We start from the raw sequence: 17,991 nt of genomic DNA on the forward strand, positions 1-17,991 counted from the left end.
TCACTTCAGTGGATCCTTTGTTCCATATTATTTTAACCAACCAAAGTATCTTGCCACAAAGAACCACAGTCAAGGCACAAAGGTAAGAGGAGGAGAGTCTGGACAAAGTCCTGTTGAGGTGGTAGGAGGAACTGAAATGCCCTCAATAAACTGCAGATTCTTCTCTCAGTCATTTCTGTGAAGATTACCCGAACAGCAGATAATCCAAATTGGTTTAGTTTGGTTTGGCATGCATCACTTTTACCTTTTATGACAACATATGTACCCTATAAGTTGTTTATTTTGGCCTAACATGAAAATCATTTACATTCTCTGAAAAGGGAAATGGCAAAGGGTGAGGGATGGCAACAAACAAGCAAAAACCTGGCTTTTGTTAACACCAGTTCCAGGCCAGATGCACACAGGCCAAAGGAAGTTGCCTATCTGGCCCTTCCCTATATACCACCCTCTCCCACTGTCTTAGAGTGAGAAGGACTCCACTACCTTTCTTCCTTTCTGGCTTGGACACCTTGGCCAGGTAACAAGGCTGACAATTTGGGGGTAGCTACTTAGTAACATTCTTTAAGGCCAGGGCTTTGGATACAAATACCCTTCTCTTTCCTCTAATACCTGACTCTCCTTTCCAAGTTCCCTTGGGAACACCGTGAGAGGATAGATGTGTCTTGCAGGATCTCTTCCACCTTGCCCCTGGAGAGGAGCAAAGTGACTGACTTATTGGTATAAAGAGGCAAGCAATAAGCCAACTCTGCTGAATGCTGAGGCAGGGACCTGGGTTCTCTGCTTTCCTTTCAACCTTTCCTTCTCCCCACATTCCTACCTCTGGTCAATCCTACCCATAATGGCAATCTTACCTTTAAAATAGGAGACCAAAGAAACCTCCCTCCCCTTTATTAATCTCTAGGAATCTGTTCCTTTAGCCCACTTCCCTGACCTTCCTTCTAGCCTTGTTGATGTCCAATCTCTGCCCTCAGAAAAACTCCTCAACATCTAGACCCATGAGAGCATCTGTCATTCATCTTTCTTGAATTTAGAGGTACACAGACCCCTGTGATCTACCTCAAGAAGCAAGACTATCCTGGGTCAAAGAACTCCCTAAAAAGATGTGCAGGGGTTTCTGTTTCCTCCTCTGGTTTGAGCAAGTCAGACCCTCACAGATTTTGTTTCTGGAAAAGCCTCTCCTTCCTTTCCAACCCGTCCTTGTGCAACAGAAAACCTGATGGACTTCAGGGTAGACAATCCTCTGGGAACCAGCTCCCCACCCTGACAGTTAGGAGGGAGTCACAGCTGTGCTGTCTCATCCAGCCCAGTCCTACCTCCTTCTCCACACAAAACCATCCTAGAAACCGAGGTGTTTCTCCATGATGATTCAGGACTGGAACCAGGTGGACACGAAGACGTTCCAGCAGGACACAGGAAGGAGGCCCGTAGCACTTGACCCTGCCTCACCCCAATTATTCCCACATCCCAACCTGTCACTCCCAATCTGTTGGGGGCCTGATGGTAAGTGGTGCAGCATTCTTCCGTCCAGCCCGGATGCCTGGGTAGAAGAGGGGCCAAAGTTTCTCAGTAAAAGTATCAGTGAAGGTGTAGATATGAGAGCGGTCTGTGACATTGTAGAAAGACAGTGTGCCGGCCTCATAGTCTAGGAATATGCCTACCCGCTTGGGTTTCACTTTGATGTGCAAAGGGGTAAAAGGTGTGGTGGTGGCCGCATATTTGTCCCCATTCCATAGCCGCACCCGCCAGTAGCCAGTCTCAGGGAGTGGAGTCAACTCGCCCTTTCGGCTCACGGAGTCCCGGCATACACCCACTGCCCAGTGGGTCTTGTCGCCCACCTCCACCTCCCAGTAGTGTCGACCTGAGGTGAAACCCTCAGTAGCCAGGACGCAAGGGTAGAAGGTGAAACGCCTTGGTGTGTCAGGGAGATCCCGGAGTCTTGTCTCCACGAACTTGACGCTCTTACGATCCTCCGACAGGACTAGGTTAGGATGAGCTGTCTCAGGGTCCAGGGTCACATCCGCTGGCGGGAGAAGCCAGAGTGGGGAGCTAGATGAGGATGGGAATAGCTAAATGCCCCTGCCTCACTCTTCCAGCCTGCCTTTACAGAGCCTGGTCCCTTAAAGGTCCCCAGAACAACACGGTTTGGTTAACTTTCTCAATCCATGGTGTCACCTAAGGGAGGGGAGAAAGCAATGGCTCACTTCTCACACTGACCCTAAAGTAAACAGATAATAATCTCTTGAGTCTGCAGTGGCTGGTAATGTAGGTTCCCGCCTGGTCCTCTCTTCATCTCCCTCTGACATTATCATTTATCTAACTACATAGAGAAGTACAAGGTGTAGTCTGAGAGGCAGAAAAAACGGAAAGTGTTAAGAAGGATGCAGAGCAAGACAGCATATGGTCTAGGGATAGGGTGACCATGTGTCACTGGCCTGGTTTATGACTATTTATCCCTGCATATTCACATTAATATAATGACACTCCCTTTCAGTTTCTTTCTTTCCTTTTTTTTTTTTGAGATGGAGTCTCACTCTATCCTCTAGTCTGGAGTGCAGTGGTGCGATCTCAGCTCACTGCAACCTCTGCTTCCGAGGTTCAAGCAGTTCTCCTGCCTTAGCCTCCAGAGGAGTTGGGATTACAGGCGCCCACTACCACATCTGGCTAATTTTTATATTTTTAGTAGAGATGGGGTTTCACCATGTTGGCCAGGCTGATCTCAAACTCCTGACCTCAAGTGATCCACCAGTCTTGGCCTCCCAAAGTGCTGGGATTACAGATGTGAGCCACCGCGCCCGGCCATTCAAGGTTATGCAAGTTTACGTGGTAAATTATATAATCACTCTACCCAATCTTTGGCAAATTATTTAACCTTTCTGGGCCTTGAAAAAGTATGCACCTAAGAGTAGGTAACACTTAAGGCTTCCTCTCACTCCAAGTTCTGTGACTCAGGGTGAGACTAAAAGCCAGATAAAGGGGTAGGTGTGGGTGGGAGTAAGAAAAGTGAGAGATGGGATAACTGAAACCCATATAAGGCAGGACCTAAAAGCTTTCTTCTCTCTAGTGGTTCCTTCTAGTTTCCTTTTGGGAACAACTCACCAATTAGCTGTTTAAGGATTTTCCTTAGGGCAAAGTACTGTCGGGGGAAATTGCTGAAGTTCTTTTCCAGCTCTATGGATACTGAAGTCACCTCCATGGTCTTCACCTTCTCACATCTAGGAGGGATAGGGAGATAGGGGAAGAAAGGGCAGAGTTAGGGAGAAGCTCCAGCCAAGTGACTATTCAGATGTTAACATCTTTAGGGAGAAATGAAAATTCTCCATCTTTCCACTTTCTTCCTCCTCCCTGAAGAGCTCACCTGTTGCTTTCTTTTACTAATCCAAGGAGAGCCTTATGATCCCGTGGACAGATCCTCATTTTGAGAGTGAGCCTCTGAACTTTCTAGGAATATTCCTATATTTCATGCAAATGGATGATTGCCCTCCCTGTTCTCCCAACCCCTTCCTCCTTCCATCTTGTTCGGACATAATTCCATCCACTGGCACAAGTAGAATCTGGTTCTGCCTTATCATTCTCCTTCTCAAGAAGTCCTGATGTTCAAAGGGGAAAAGGGATTATTCTTCCCAATAATTTGTTCTCTACCTGGCATCATGGGCACAATGAACATTCTCCCATACCCTGCTCAGACACTACATGACTTTCCCAACCTTACCCCCAACCCAAACTCCTGACTGTACCCCTCCTCTCTAAGCCAAGACCTAACTCACTCAAAGAGATACAACAATCACTTACTTTTCCAGGGTACTTTTGACATCCTAGAAGGAAGGAGAAAAGAAAGCAGTATTGGTCCTGGTATTCAGTGGTCCTGAAGGCAAAAGGTTCCCCCTCCTCCCAAAAGTTCCACAGCTATGAAACAGGCATAGGATAAACTGAGGGTCACGCAATGCAAGAAGAGCTCCAGGGGGACCTGAGGGCACTTCTCCCAACCTAATCCCTACTTTCAACTTTCGGTCATCATGAAGCCTGGTCATTTATATCACTTCCAAATGATTTCTTTTATGCTTGTCTTTGCTCCTCAAGGATGCTGGGAGCTCCCTACCAGGGACAGGGATTGTGTCAGTTCTTTACTCTGGTCCCCCAAGTACCAACCACATATCTCAGTCTCCTTGAGGATCAGTATAGAGTTCCAGACTGGTGGCATTGGAACAAATCACACATTCCTGTTACGGTTTGGTATTCCCTGTCTTGCATTGGTTAATAAACATTAATAACTAGCCAGGCACAGTAGCTCACGCCTGCAATCCGAGCACTTTGGGAGGCCAAGGCGGGTGGATCACTTGAGATCAGGAGTTTAAGACCAGCCTGGCGAACATGGTGAAACCCTGTCTCTACTAAAAATACAAAATTGGCCGGGTGTGGGGGTGTGTGCCTGTAATCCCAGTTACTCGGGAGGCTGAGGCAGAAGAATTGCTTGAACCCGGGAGGCAAAGGTTGCAGTGAGCCAAGATCGCACCACTGCACTCCAGCCTGAGCAACAGAGCAAGACTCCATCTCAAAAAAAAGAAAAAAAAAGGAAGAATAAACACATTAATAACTGTGTGCTAATACTGATTTGTGAATATTTGGGATCCAGAAGACAAAGAAGACAAATCTCTGTCCCACAAGGATTTCCCAGTTTAATGTGGAAGGCAGAACACACATACATGAAAGGACACAGGAACAAACACCAAGCAATACGTAACACAAAAATAAGTGTACAATGAAGCCTCACTGTCAAATGCTGGTAATCTAATCTCTAAGATAAAAAATATGTTCCCTACAGTTTTGCTAACACCATTCATTTACTGAAGAGAACAAAGTATTTCAAATATTTTAGAGGTATTATTGATATATACATAACAAAAGCAATATATTATTTAAACATAATTTCAGGCATACCTCATTTTATTGCACTTCATTTTATTGTGTTTTGTTGACACTGAGTGTTTTTCAGCTAGATGGTTTGTGGCAACCTGTGTTGAGCAAGTCTACTGGCACCATGTTTTCCAACAGCATGTGCTCACTTCGTGTCTCTGTGTCACATTTTGGTAATTCCCACAATATTTCACACTTTTTCATTATTATATCTAGTATGATCTTGATCAGTGATCTTTGATGTTACTATTGTAATCGTTTTGGGGCACTGTGAACTGCATCCATATAAGACAAACAACTTAATTGATAAATATATTTTATGTGTTCTAACTGATCCACTACCAGCCATTCCCTCATCTTTCTCCATCTCCCCTGGCCTCCCTATTCCCTGAGACACACACAACAATATTAAAATTATATCAATTAATAATCCTGCAATGGCCTCTAAGTGTTCAAGTGAAAGAAGAGTCACATGTCTCTCACTTTAAATCAAAACCTAGAAATGTTTAAGCTTAGTGAGAAAGGCACATTGAAAGCCAAGATGGGCTAAAAGCTAGGCCTATTGTGCCAAACAGCAAGCCAGGCTGTGAATGCTAAGGAAAAGTTACTGAAGAAACTTAAAAGTGCTACTCCAGTGAACACATGAATGATGATAAAGTGAAACAGCTTTATTGCTGAGATGGAGAAAATTTTAGTGATCTGGATATAAGATCACATGATTCTCTTAAGCCAAAGCCCAATCCACAGCAAGGCTCTAACTCTCTTCAGTTCTATGAAAGCTGAGAGAGGTAAGGAAGCTGCAGAAGAAAAGTTTAAAGTTAGGTATTAGTTTGAAGGCAAAAGGTTCAAGAAAAGAAGCCATCTCTGTAACAAAAATGTGCAAGGAGAAGCAGCAAGTGCTGATGCAGAAGCTGCAGCAAGTTATCCAGAAGATCTTGCCAAGATTATTGATGAAGGTGGCTACACTAAACAACACATTTTCAATGTAAACAAAACAGCCTTCTATTGAAGGAGGTGCTATCCAGGGCTTTCACAGTTAGAGAGAAGTCAATGTCTGGCTTCAAAGCTTTAAAGGACAGGATGACTCTCTTACTAGAAGCAAGGGCAGCTGGTGAGTTTAAGTTGAAACCAGTGCTCACTTACCATTTCAAAAATCCTAAGACTCTTAAGAATTATGCTGGCCGGGTGCGATGGCTCAAGCCTGTAATCCCAGCACTTTGGGAGGCCGAGACGGGTGGATCACGAGGTCAGGAGATCGAGACCATCCTGGCTAACATGGTGAAACCCAGTCTTCACTAAAAATACAAAAAATTAACCAGATGCGGTGGCAGGCGCCTGTAGTCCCAGCTACTTGGGAGGCTGAGGCAGGAGAATGGCATGAACCTGGGAGGCGGAGCTTGCAGTGAGCTGAGATCTGGCCACTGTACTCCAGCCTGGGCAACAGAGCAACACTCCGTCTCAAAAAAAAAAAAAAAAAAAGAATTATGCTAAATCTACTTCCCCTGTGCTCTAGAAATGGAACAACAAAGCCTGTTTACAGCATGGTATACTGAATGTTTTAAATTTAAAAAAATTACTTTTTGTACAGATAGGGTCCTGCTATATTGCCCAGACTGGTCTCGAATTCCTGGCCTTAAACAATCCTCCTGGCTCGACCTCCCAGAGTGCTAGGATTACAGATGTGAGCCACTGTGCCTAGCCTTTACTGAAATTTTTTTTTGGGGGATGGAGTTTCACTCTTGTCACCCAGGCGGGAGTGCAATGGCATGATCTTAGCTCACTGCAACCTCCGCCTCTCGGGTTCAAGTGATTCTCCTGCCTCAGTCTCCCAAGTAGCTGGGATTACAGGCGCCCGCCACCATGCCCAACTAATTTTTGTATTTTTAGTAGAGATGGGGTTTCACCATGTTGGCCAGGCTGGTCTCAAACTCCTGACCTCAGGCAATCCACCTGCCTTGGTCTACCAAAGTGCTAGGATTACAGGGATAAGCCACTGTGTTCAACCCTTCACTGAAAATTTTAAGTTGAGACCTACTGCTCAGAAAAAAGATTCCTTTCAAAATATTACTGCTCATTGACAAGGCACTTGATCACCCAAAAGTTCTGATAGAGATGTAAAATGACACTCAAGTTGTTTTCATGTCTGCTAATACAACATCCAATTGGCAGTCCATGGATCAAGAAGTAATTTTGACTTTCAAGTCTTACTTAATAAATATATTTCATAAAGCTTCTATAAATAGTGATTTTTCTGATAGAACTGGGCAAAGTAAAATGAAGGCTTTCTGGTAAGGATTCACCATTCTAGTTGCCATTAAGAACATTCGTGATTTGTGAAAAGAAGCCAAAATATCAATATTAACAGGCATTTAGAAGAAGTCTATTCCAACCCTTATGGATGACTTTTAGGGGTTCAAAACTTCAGTGGTGTAAGTAACTACAAATGTGGGTTTTCAAAGATTTTCAAAGAAGTTCTACTGTGAGTATAACGCTATTAAACAGCATCACATGCTCAGAGATATCTTTCATAAAAGGAAGAGTCGAAAGTAAACTTCGTTGTTGTCTTAAGAAATTGTCACAGTCGCCCCAATCTTCAGCAACCACCACCTTGATCAGTCAATATTGATACAAGACCTTCCACCAGCAAAAAGATTATTATTCCACTAGGAAACCCAACAAATTAATGTGACTTGCTTTATCAAGATACTCGCTTTATTGAAGTGGTCTGGAACTGAACCCACAATATCTCTGAGGCATGCCTGTATCCTTTAAACTATGTTTCTTTTTCAGCAGTACATAAATCAAATTTCAGGACTTAAAAGTAATGGTAACTGCATTTACAAAATTTTTAATGCATAGTTTTTCACTAACTCAGGCTAGACTTCCCTCTTTTCAAAAGAATGAATCTTTTCTTTGGAACAGATTAAGCACATAATTGCTGACAAGAGATAAGAACACAAAAATGATTAGAAGGGGATGGGAGAAATCAGATCAGCTTTTCTGTAGCAAAGACCCTTTAAGTACACCTGGCAGAAAGAACGGGATTTAGGGAAGCAGAGCAGAAGAATGAGTATCCCAGGCTGACAAAACAGCCTATGCAAAGCTACACTGCACTCGGCCTGAGGGGCTATGCAGGGGCAAAGGTCGAACCTTAAGCATCTCGAAGCCCGACTGTAAGCACTTGCCCTCCACCTCTGCAGCCAAGTGGGCCAGGTCCCGGCGCTTGTCCCCAAGGTGGGCAGCATTTTCTCGGAGTCGCTGCAGAATGTCCTGTTCCTCTTCTTCTAGTCGTGAAAGCAACACCTGCTGCTCTTCATCCAGCCGCCTGTGAAGCTCTTCAAACTCCCTTAAGATCTGCTGTCGGCGACTTTCCACTAGTCTCTGAGAAGAGGGAAGATGTTATATCAGCAGGGTCAGTGTGGTATAAGGAAGCCTTTCTCTCACCCACCATATGTATGAATTAACACAGACTTCCAGTTTCACCGAAAATGGTTTAACAAAGGCTGGGTGTGGTGACGCATGCCTGTAATTCCAGGCTAAGGGAGGTGGATTGCTTGGGATCAGGAGTTCGAGACCAGCCTAGGCAACATGGTGAAACCCCAACTCTACAAAAAATAGACAAGACAGAAAGACAGAGAGAAAGACAGAAAGAAAGAAAGAAAAAAGAAAGAAAGAAAGAAAATGAGAGAAAATGGTTTAACAAGACAGGGAAGACAAGACAGACAAAGACAAGAAAGACAAGAATGACAAGACAGAAAGACAGAAAGATGGACAGACAGAAAGGAAGAAAGAAAATGAGAGAAAATGGTTTAACAGAACACTCATGTTTTATTCCACTGGAATTTCCTTCTGTAAAGAATGGCTCCATCACTATCACTCCCCTACTGATGACTTGGTAGTGAAGACCACTGGGGACATATATATATATTTTTTTAACTTAAGATAAAAAACTCAATAATATGATGACATGCACTATTACAGATATCAGAGATATCTGTGTTATTATCAACTGTAAAGTTCTAGTTAATTCAATCGGTCGAGAAAAGGAAAGTACAGGCTGAGCATGGTGGCTCATGCCTGTAAGCTTAGTGCTTAGGAGGCCCAGGTGAGGGGATCACTTGAGGCCAAGAGTCCAAGACCAACCTAGAAAACAGTGAGACCTTGTTTCAACTAAAAAGAAAAAAAAAATTAGTCGGGCGTGGCAATGCACATCTGCAGTCCTAGCTACTCAAAAAGCTGAGACAAGAGGATGGATGGCTGGAACCCTGGAGTTTGAGTTAGTGTGCTGTGATTACTACTGCACTCCAGCCTGGGTGAGATTCTGTCTCAAAACAAACATGAAAAACAATGAAACGAAAAGGAAAGTACAAATACTAAAAAGTTAAAAATAAGATTGTCATCTTTTGCATATTGCAACACATCCACCAGATAAAAACCAGAGAACTGTGAAAATACAAGAATCAGTAAGAATTCTATGGGTTATTATAAAATATACATATGTAGATTTCAGGGCTGAACTTGTTAAATTGTTTCAAGTCACTTCAGAGAATTGGCAATTCCTACCCCAGAAACAGGTTACAGAAGTTTGTTAGTAATTTAGTTTCTTGAAATTTGAAACATGCTTTCTCTAAGCCAGCACATAGACTCTAACATTGGGCCTCTAACATTTCTGAAATTTGGTAATACAGGATTCAAACACCAGCCATAACACTTTCTGAGAATTATCAGTACATTCTCTCTTCTGCATCTACACTACAACAAATAGTGATCTCCCTAAAGAAAGAATTCCCCAAGCATCATGTGACTGATGGTGAAGCAAAGTGAGAAGCAGAGACTGGGACTCTAGAAGGAAGTGGATAGGGAACGAAAGGCAGGCCTGAGGGTGAAGAGAGGGTGGGGACGCAAAGCCAGGATGGGCCTGACAAGCGTGGCATTTGTGGATTCAAGCTAGTTCCTGGCAGAAGCTGACCAGCTCTTCTAGTTTAGGGCCACTTGCTACTTCACTTTCCACCACTGCCTTCTCAGTGTACATCTGAACAAAACATATTCTCACATTTGCCCTCAATAAAACACAGCCTTTGTGTGTGTGTGTGTGTGTGTGTGTGTGTGTATGCATGTGTGTTTGTTTAGGTAGGGGTGCAAGTTTAACATTTATGACTGTGATAAATAGGAAGCAAAAAGGCTCTTCCTCTTATAAACCAGTAATCTCTTCTCTTTTTTTCACTCTATATTTTAGGGCAGTGGTTCTTAATGAAGGTGTTATCACCCTCTGAGGATATTCTGGAAATGGGCACATCTTCTTGTTTTCCATAGTTGGGGAAGTTCCTGACAATGACGCTAGCACTCCTCCAATGACAATCCGGCATAGTGAACTGACCTGCAACATTTTCTAATGTTCTGCTGGGTATTCAAAAACATAGGCTTGGGCTTGAATATCATTTTATGTAGTATAAACACAGAGTAATTCTTACATGGTTTTACCATACATAAATTTTTCAGCAATAGCTAAATAAAACACAAGATTATATTCTGTTATACTTAGAACTTTACCAAAAGTTATTATTATGAAAAATCGTATCACCAAGAGCTAAGCTACTTAGTGTTTCAATCACATTGGCACACATCCATCTCAGTCTGAATTTGTATTTATATGTTGCTGATAATGACACATATAGGTGCAAGCATATAACCAGCTATACTGTAAAGTCTTTCAGGGTAGTCATGCCCAAATATTACATACCACATTTTATCATCAATTATGTTTCATTACATTTGGACATGATAGACTCTTTAAAATTTAAAATTATGCACATAGGTTATTTTACCTGCAATTTTCAGTTCAGCATAATTACAAATTATTTTTAAAAGGGGCATTGAGTCTGATGAGGGAGAAGGAGGGAGAATTCAAATGGTCACAAGAGGAATGTTGGTGGTAGTTTTGGAGATCACTGACATGACAATTTACAATTTTAAAAAAAACATGACATTTCTGTTTAAGCATTTAGAAGGTTTTAAAAAAGTATATTTCCATCTCTATTCTTTACCTTCAAGAAGATGACCAACATGAAGAAGAAAGCTAATGACTAGCAATAAGCACCATTTTCATATTTTTAGATTTCTCAGAAGGCCTCTAAAAGAACAAAAAACTAAAAGTTCACGTTTGTAACCAAAATTGGTTCAAATTTTAAAAATTTCAAATGCTTACTTTGCTAAAATGGGTAAGGCACTAAGGTAATAATACTTGCTTTCTGATGAAATGTTGTCATTCATTTAAAAATTCATGTTTCTATGAATCAAAACTTGTATTTAGCTTCTGGTGATCCCTACGTCAACTCTTAAAAACTCATCATTCTTTGGGAAACCTTTAAGGAGGCCAAATTTCTATGTTGTCTTCTTATGAACTTGCACCTGTGCATTTTGTGCCATTACTAATTTTCTCCACTTAACTTTAAGCTCAAGGAGGGCAGGAACTGTGTTTTGGCTCATCATTGTTCCCCAGTGTCAAATACAGGGTTTGGCCTAAACCAGGAGCTTAACAAGTATTTACTGATTCACGAAGAACTAGCATTCCTGGTTTTGCCACTTACTGGCTTCATGATCTTGGACTAGTCACTTACTCAAGGTCCATTTCCTTCTGTGTAAGCTGAAGGTAATAATACCTACCTTAAAGAATATCTAAGTTTACTCCTACATCTTACTAAAGATGGCCTCAGGATTTCCTTCTGTCTCTTTCTCGTAGCTTTTCTATGTCTCACTTATCCCAATTTGGCCTGAACTTCAAGACCCTAACAACCCTATGTCATGGATATCTAATGAATTAATGCATAGGACTCAATTCTAGTTATTTTTGCTACAAATGATAATTGTTCACTGTTCAACAGAAGAAAGACAAGACACCAAAATACCATGCTAAAAATAAGGCAATGCTATAAAAGAGGTGCAAAATTGTATGAAAATTAAGAACGTTAATTTCTGAAGGGTCAGGAAAGGCTGCATAGGAAGTGGCTTTCATCCCATCTGAGAGATGAATAGGATCCTATGGTGGAGGATGGGGAGGGGAAGAACATTCTAGGACCAACATCATTTAGCATACTTAAGCTTACTTGAGTTTTAAGAATGTGGTCCTAATGTCATTGGATAGTTCTTCTGAGACTCTTGGTCAGCTCCTTTTCCCTTTCTCCCCAGTGAATCTTCCACATTCTCCTCTCTTCAAGTCCTCTAAGAAACTCCCATCCCTGCCTTCTCAGCAGAAAGCCTCCTTTGCTGCTTTAACAAAAAAAGGAGACCAAGAGGCACGAACTCTCTCAGCTCACCAGATGTAAGATATTCTGTCTGTTCTTCATCTCTTAAATCCCTCTTAATACTTAATTCATGACAAGTAATTTAAGTACAATGTTTAATGACAATCAAGCCTAATAAAATACCATAATTTTTGAGAGAACTACATTGTTCTTTCTTTCTTTCTTTTTTGAGACAGAATCTTGCTCTGTTGCCCAGGCTGGAGTGCAATGGTACGATCTCGGCTCACTGCAACCTCCACCTCCCAGGTTCAAGCAATTTTCCTGCCTCAGCCGCCCAAGTAGCTGGGACCTGTACACAGGTACGTGCCACCAGGCCCGGCTAATTTTTTGTTTTTAGTAAAGACAGGGTTTCATCATGTTGCCCAGGGTGGTTTCAAACTCCTGAGCTCAAGCAATCTGCCCACCTTGGCCTCCAGAATTGCTGGGATTACAGGTGTGAGCCAGCATGCCCGGCCAAGAACTGCATTTTACTAATGAATTGGAACTGGTGGATTAAATAGTGTATAGTTAATACCCTCACAGACAAATACCCTTCAGAGCAGCCTACATGGGATTGCCTGCCTTTACCTTGAGCTCACCAGGCTTCTTCTCCTCAGAGGACTTGCAGCGAGTGATCTCCTGCAGCTTCTGTTCCAGGGGCTCCAGACACTTCTGCAGTTTTTCCTGAGGGGTAGGGAAGAAGTGGGAGAGGTGACATTTGGGGTTGACTGGTACATTTCTCATTCAGAGATTAAACCATTTGTTTTAAACCATTTATTTGCTTCCTAGCCATCTTACTGCCTCTTGATCTGATTTCCTTCCTTGCCTGTCATTTGGGATGTCAATTTCCTACAGTCTGTCCACATCACCTTCTCTGCTCACCCAACTGTCCTCTTACTGAATTTGAGATAGCTGTCACCAACTCTGTGTCCTTTCTCAACTCTTTCCACTTTCTTACTGAGACAACTGCCTACTACCATCAAAGCAACCTTCTGTAACCTGATATTTTTCTTTAAACCTGTCCTCCCATCCACCTCTATCCACCTAAAATAAAAACATGGTCATTATACTGTAAAACATGGTTATTATACTGTAAGTTACCTGAAATCTTGTTTTCAAGAGTAACATAATTAAGCAAAGTATATGATAAAATGCTAACACATTAATCTCTGTTCCCTTTATTCAAACATTTTCCTGTGTCTCAGCAGTAAGTTAAATGATGTGCCATGTTAACCATTACCTGGAGAAGCTACAAACAACAGAATGGTTCAGCTTAGTCTGGCAGGTATCAGTCTCAAGTGATATTACCTATGCCCAATAACCAATGTGAAAACAAGGAGCATTCTGAGCAGGCAGGCAGAATGAAGAAATGAGACTTTTCAGTTCCTCCTAAGTTTAATCTTTTCCATGTGGTTTCATTCATTTATGAAAAATATGATACCTTCCAAGACCACACATACCAATATTCACCCATAAGACTCATAATATTCACCCAAAAGACTCATATGTATTGCAAAAGTCAGATAGAAATTTTTGGACACTTCTCACCATTGTTCTTTTTCAGGCTAGAGGACAACTGATCACACATACTGTGTACCCCTGCATATGCAGCTCTGAGAATACAAAGTGAGTAGTAGAAGCTTAAGATCTCTACCTAGGGAGTATTTCATCCTCTGCCACTGCTCCTTTTTTACCCACACTGACATCATGTGTCTGCTTCCCCACCTTGTACTCCTGTGTAGCGTCATCCAGTGGCACAACGGTGTGGGCCCGGTGGGTGTGGGAAATTGCACAGATTAAGCATACAGCCTCCTGGTCCTCATAACAGAAAAGGCTGAGGGCCTCATGGTGTTGGGGGCAGAGGCTCTCATCCCGGATCTTCCGCTTGACGGCCTGGAGCTGCTTGGCAATTTCCACCATACTGCCTAGTTGCCGATTAGGTCGGAGACTGCGGTAGCGGGATGTCTTTCGACAGACAGGACAAGGGAAGTCCCTCTCTAGGTCTTCCCACCAGCGGGTGATGCAAGCTTTGCAGAAGTTGTGCCCACACTCAATGATGACAGGTTCCTTCAGATACTCCAGGCACACAGAGCAGCTTGCCTCCACCTGTAAGTTCTCCAAAGCCGCAGCTGTAGAGGCTGCAGAGGCCCCAGCCTCTAACAGACTTGTCTCTGCCATAATTTAACTTGGGAGTGGGGAAGAGGACAGAAAAAATAAAAATATTAATTGGAGGTGTTTTTTTTTTTTTTTTTTTTTTTTGCATCCCTGGCCCAACATTTATCCCTGTTAAGTCCTAACTCCAGATTTGCCCAATCTTGTTATTCTCCATCTTCTCTTTCAATCAATTCAATCTCTTTGTTTCTCCATTTCCAAAACTTGTGACTCCCAGCCATTAACCTTTTTTTCTTGTTAGTAAACTGACACACAACCCCCAATTTATCTATCTTGTCTCTTACCTCTGCTTTCTCTTGTTAGAAAGAGCAGCTTCCTTCAACTCTAGCTCAGCATACTTCTCCTGATCCAGGTTCATTCCACTTGTATCTTAGAACCAATAGTTCCAGACCACTGTATCCTCGTTTGACATACGTTTCTAATAGATAAGAAAGGAATCTGAGAAGTAAAAAATGTCATAAAAATATTAACATTTCTTAAATTAAGCATATTTTAAAGTTTAATGTTATAAGGGCTTTATGATGAATCCACTGGAGTCTAAGTTTGATTCTCTGACACTGTTCTCTCATTCTTCTAAACCACAGTATCCAATCTTTTGGCTTCCCTGGGCCCATTGGAAAAAAAAGTATCTTGGGCCAGACATAAAATACATTGACACTAATGACAGCTGATAAGCTAAAAAAAAAAGAAGTCCATGCATAACTTTTGTTCTATCAGCCACCACAAAAGGTCCATGCATAATTTTTGTTTTATCAGCCACCACAGATAAGTAAAAAGAGTCCTCCCATTCAAAAGGTTAGATACCAGTGTTCTAAAGGCTAACAAATGGAATGAATGAAGCAAAGGCAACCTTCTCTTTCCAGGAAAATCTGAAATTATTCTTCCTTTTATCCATCAGACTAGCCTAAAGGAAGTCTGCTCTCTTCTTGGAATGACATATTTCATGCAACATTCCATTTCTATTGTGTTCATTTGGACACTCAGAACTGCTGAAAACTGATAAATTATGGCAACTATATTAAATAGTACATTACTGAGCTCAGGCCAACAACTTCTTGTAAAGAAACAAGTCTATTTATAGTGACTGGAATCCTTCAATATAACTATTGATAACTAACATCCTGGGCATACTGTGTCTCCAACTAATAGGTTCCGGAGTGGTTGGGAATTAAGAGACAGAAAAGAGGCAATGAGATCTCCCTCAAGTGCAGCCTCAGAAGAATTGGAAATGCATAAGAGAGATTTATAAAACACAACGCTGGTCCCCCACTCCATCTTAAAACGTCGATACTTTTAGCCATGGGTAAGTTGATGTATCTATCCCCATAACCCTTTCTCCTCCTGACCCCCATCCTTCTCTAGGGACCTACTGGAAGGAAGGAAATTTGGTAAATCTATGTGCTGAGAGATAAGTGGCCATGTAATGAGGTAGGTTAACAACAATTGTTCCTGTATATATTGTTGGCACACACAAATGTGTTTGGAGTAGGAGCTGATAACTTCTTTGGACTTGAATTTTTTCTGTCAGCAATAGGAGAGAAGTTCAATCAGATGATTTCTCTCTACCTGTGGAAATCCAACTTTGACTTGTGGTGACCCTACCCCTTCCTCAGTCTTTTACAAATTAGGTGGCCTCCTCACCTGAGATGAGTAGAACTGTATGCACAGTAAGGCACCAGGACAGATCTAGACTGGCAAAGAAGTGGTGAAAGAAATGGGGAAAGGGTTAGGGAAGAATGGAGAGGACTCTAAACTACAGTCATAGTGAGACCTTGAGTGCCTCTGGGTTAGTCCTTCGTCTCCCTCTACTCCTTGTGTCTCAGCTGAAGGGCAAACTTCAGGGACGATCTCATTTTGTTTCAACCACTGTTCAGGGTCCCACCTTGCGACCCTGTCCTGAGAGGTTGTCCACAACTCTGTCCCACCCCCGTCTCCATCTTCTTCCGCCAGATCTGGGGCAGGGGGATTGGAGAGGGGAAAGAGGAAACGTCGTTGCTGGCAGGGTAGGGAGGGATGCGTGTCCAGGTGAGGAAGAGGTGTGACGTGAAGGTGGGATGCCCGCCGCTATGACGCAGCCGAGACCCGCGGTGACTGCGTCAGAGTTTCACCCGGGGAGGTGAGCAGCAGCGGGACGGGGGAACGGCGGGGTAGCCAAGCAACGCCGGACGCGCTGACGTCGCCGGGGCGGCAAAACGTCCGCCCGGGCCCGAGGCGGGCGGAGGCAGCTGTGGTTACGTGCGGGGGGCCGGTGACGCAGTCGCGGGGCGCTGGGACGCGACTTGCGGAGCCGGCCGGCGGGGGCAGGCCCCAGGCTCGGGCGCGGCGGCGGGACAGCACCTACCTTCCCGGCTTCGGGTCCGGGAGTGCGGGGCGCGGAGCCGCCGGAGCGCTGCCTCCCTCCTTCCTCCTCCCCTCGCCCCCGCCCCGCGGCGCGACACACAATACTCGCCGGAAGCGGAAGCCGCGCCGAGGCTCGTGTCAGTGGAAGCTGGGGTGTCGGCAGGCGGCAGCGGCCGGGTCTAGCGGTGGCTGCGGAAGGAGGAGGTGGAGGAGGGCTGGCGATGAGAACCAGCAGGAGGAATCAAGGACAAGAAGGGACCCAGAGGGGCAGGTGGCTGAGATGCTGGCGTCCAGGTGACCCGAGGAATCCTCTGGAGATAGAGGCCCGCGCATGCGCGTGCTCGAGCGCTGAAGCCCATGGCCCGCAGGGCGCTGGACGGGCGCCCCGGCCGGCGAGGCTGTCCCGTCCAGGCTCCAGGCCCCGGCTCTGGCCAGGCGCCGCCGCTCCCCAGTGCAGCTGAAAGTCGACGAAGAGGGCGGGGCGAGGGCGGCTTGTGGACTTCCACACTTTTCCTCTCTTCGGGCCAGTCCGGGGAGAGGGTGGCTAGCTGTGGCGGCGGCCAATTACGTGGCGGACCTGCGGGGGCTCAGCTGGCACGTCACTTCCGACTGGTGGAGTTTTAGCCTTTTAACATTCAAGGATTAGGTAAGTTCTCCCCCGGGTAGACTTCAAATACTCTTTGTCCTGCCCCTGCTTGGCGAAGTTTACCGAAATTATCTACCTACCCCGCTGGAGTGGGAGCCGGGAGAGAGCTGGAACCGCGACTCTGCTGCTCACCTTTGTGTCCTTAGCTCCTTCGCATGGGGTCCGACCGCAACACGTGCGCTGGATAAACGCTGGTTAACTGGGTGAGAGCCCAGGCCTGTTCTTTCTTCTGGGGCTGTGACTTGAGTTTCTCCGCAGGAGCAGATAGTGTTTGTGTAGGGACTGCGGACTTTTACATTACAGCCTCCCTGCTTTGCTCGCTTGCTGCTGGAAGCTTAGCAGGTCCTGTGATTTTGGAGGAAGTGGGTGAGGTGATGAGGCCAGGAAGAGTATGCTGGGAGAGGTGTCAGGGGCCCGGGAAGCGGTGATGGGGCTGGGGAGGGGTTAGTAGTGGGTAGAGGTGTGAAGAGGCTGAGGAGGAGGGGTTAGTGCTAGGAGGGGTGTGACACGGCTGGTAGAAAAGATAGCTTGCTCCGCCTCCCCGCCCCCAGCACTAGTCCTGGAGAACATTGATTGAAAGAGATGAGCAAATTTTGATGTGCTCTCCTTGGTGAGAAAGTGCCCTAATTTCCGGTGTAAGTT

At 44.3% G+C, this 17,991-nt stretch overlaps 1 protein-coding gene and 1 long non-coding RNA gene across 18 annotated transcripts in view; one reads left to right on the forward strand and one right to left on the reverse strand.

Moving 5' to 3' along the window:
- Positions 1–17,842, reverse strand: TRIM39 (tripartite motif containing 39). Of its 16 annotated transcripts, none has more exons than XM_045390038.2 (8): positions 17,482–17,842; positions 14,648–14,781; positions 13,917–14,376; positions 12,780–12,875; positions 8,062–8,292; positions 3,790–3,812; positions 3,097–3,212; positions 1–2,020 (listed from the first exon to the last, which is right to left on the reverse strand). In XM_045390038.2, exons 3-8 carry the CDS (start codon positions 14,367–14,369, stop codon positions 1,473–1,475), a joined length of 1,467 nt encoding a protein of 488 aa, XP_045245973.1. In that variant the 5' UTR covers positions 14,370–14,376; positions 14,648–14,781; positions 17,482–17,842; the 3' UTR covers positions 1–1,472. The 16 variants fall into 16 exon arrangements, with proteins under 16 accessions (XP_045245973.1, XP_015304352.1, XP_073894704.1 ...); XM_015448866.3 differs by lacking the exon at positions 17,482–17,842 and adding an exon at positions 16,813–17,276; XM_074038603.1 differs by lacking the exon at positions 17,482–17,842 and adding an exon at positions 16,813–17,276 and having other exon boundaries at positions 1–2,046.
- Positions 16,312–17,991, forward strand: part of LOC141410136 (uncharacterized) — a 37,720-nt gene continuing 36,040 nt past the window's right edge. Inside the window, exon 1 of one of the 2 annotated variants that reach the window (XR_012434051.1) lies at positions 16,312–16,479. This is a non-coding gene — a long non-coding RNA (uncharacterized lncRNA). Of the gene's footprint in view, positions 16,480–16,831; positions 17,553–17,991 lie in introns of those variants that run through there. The other variant, XR_012434048.1, reaches the window with a different exon arrangement.

The sequence above is a fragment of the Macaca fascicularis genome, chromosome 4 (genome assembly GCF_037993035.2).
Source record: "Macaca fascicularis isolate 582-1 chromosome 4, T2T-MFA8v1.1".
Lineage (NCBI taxonomy): Eukaryota > Metazoa > Chordata > Mammalia > Primates > Cercopithecidae > Macaca > Macaca fascicularis.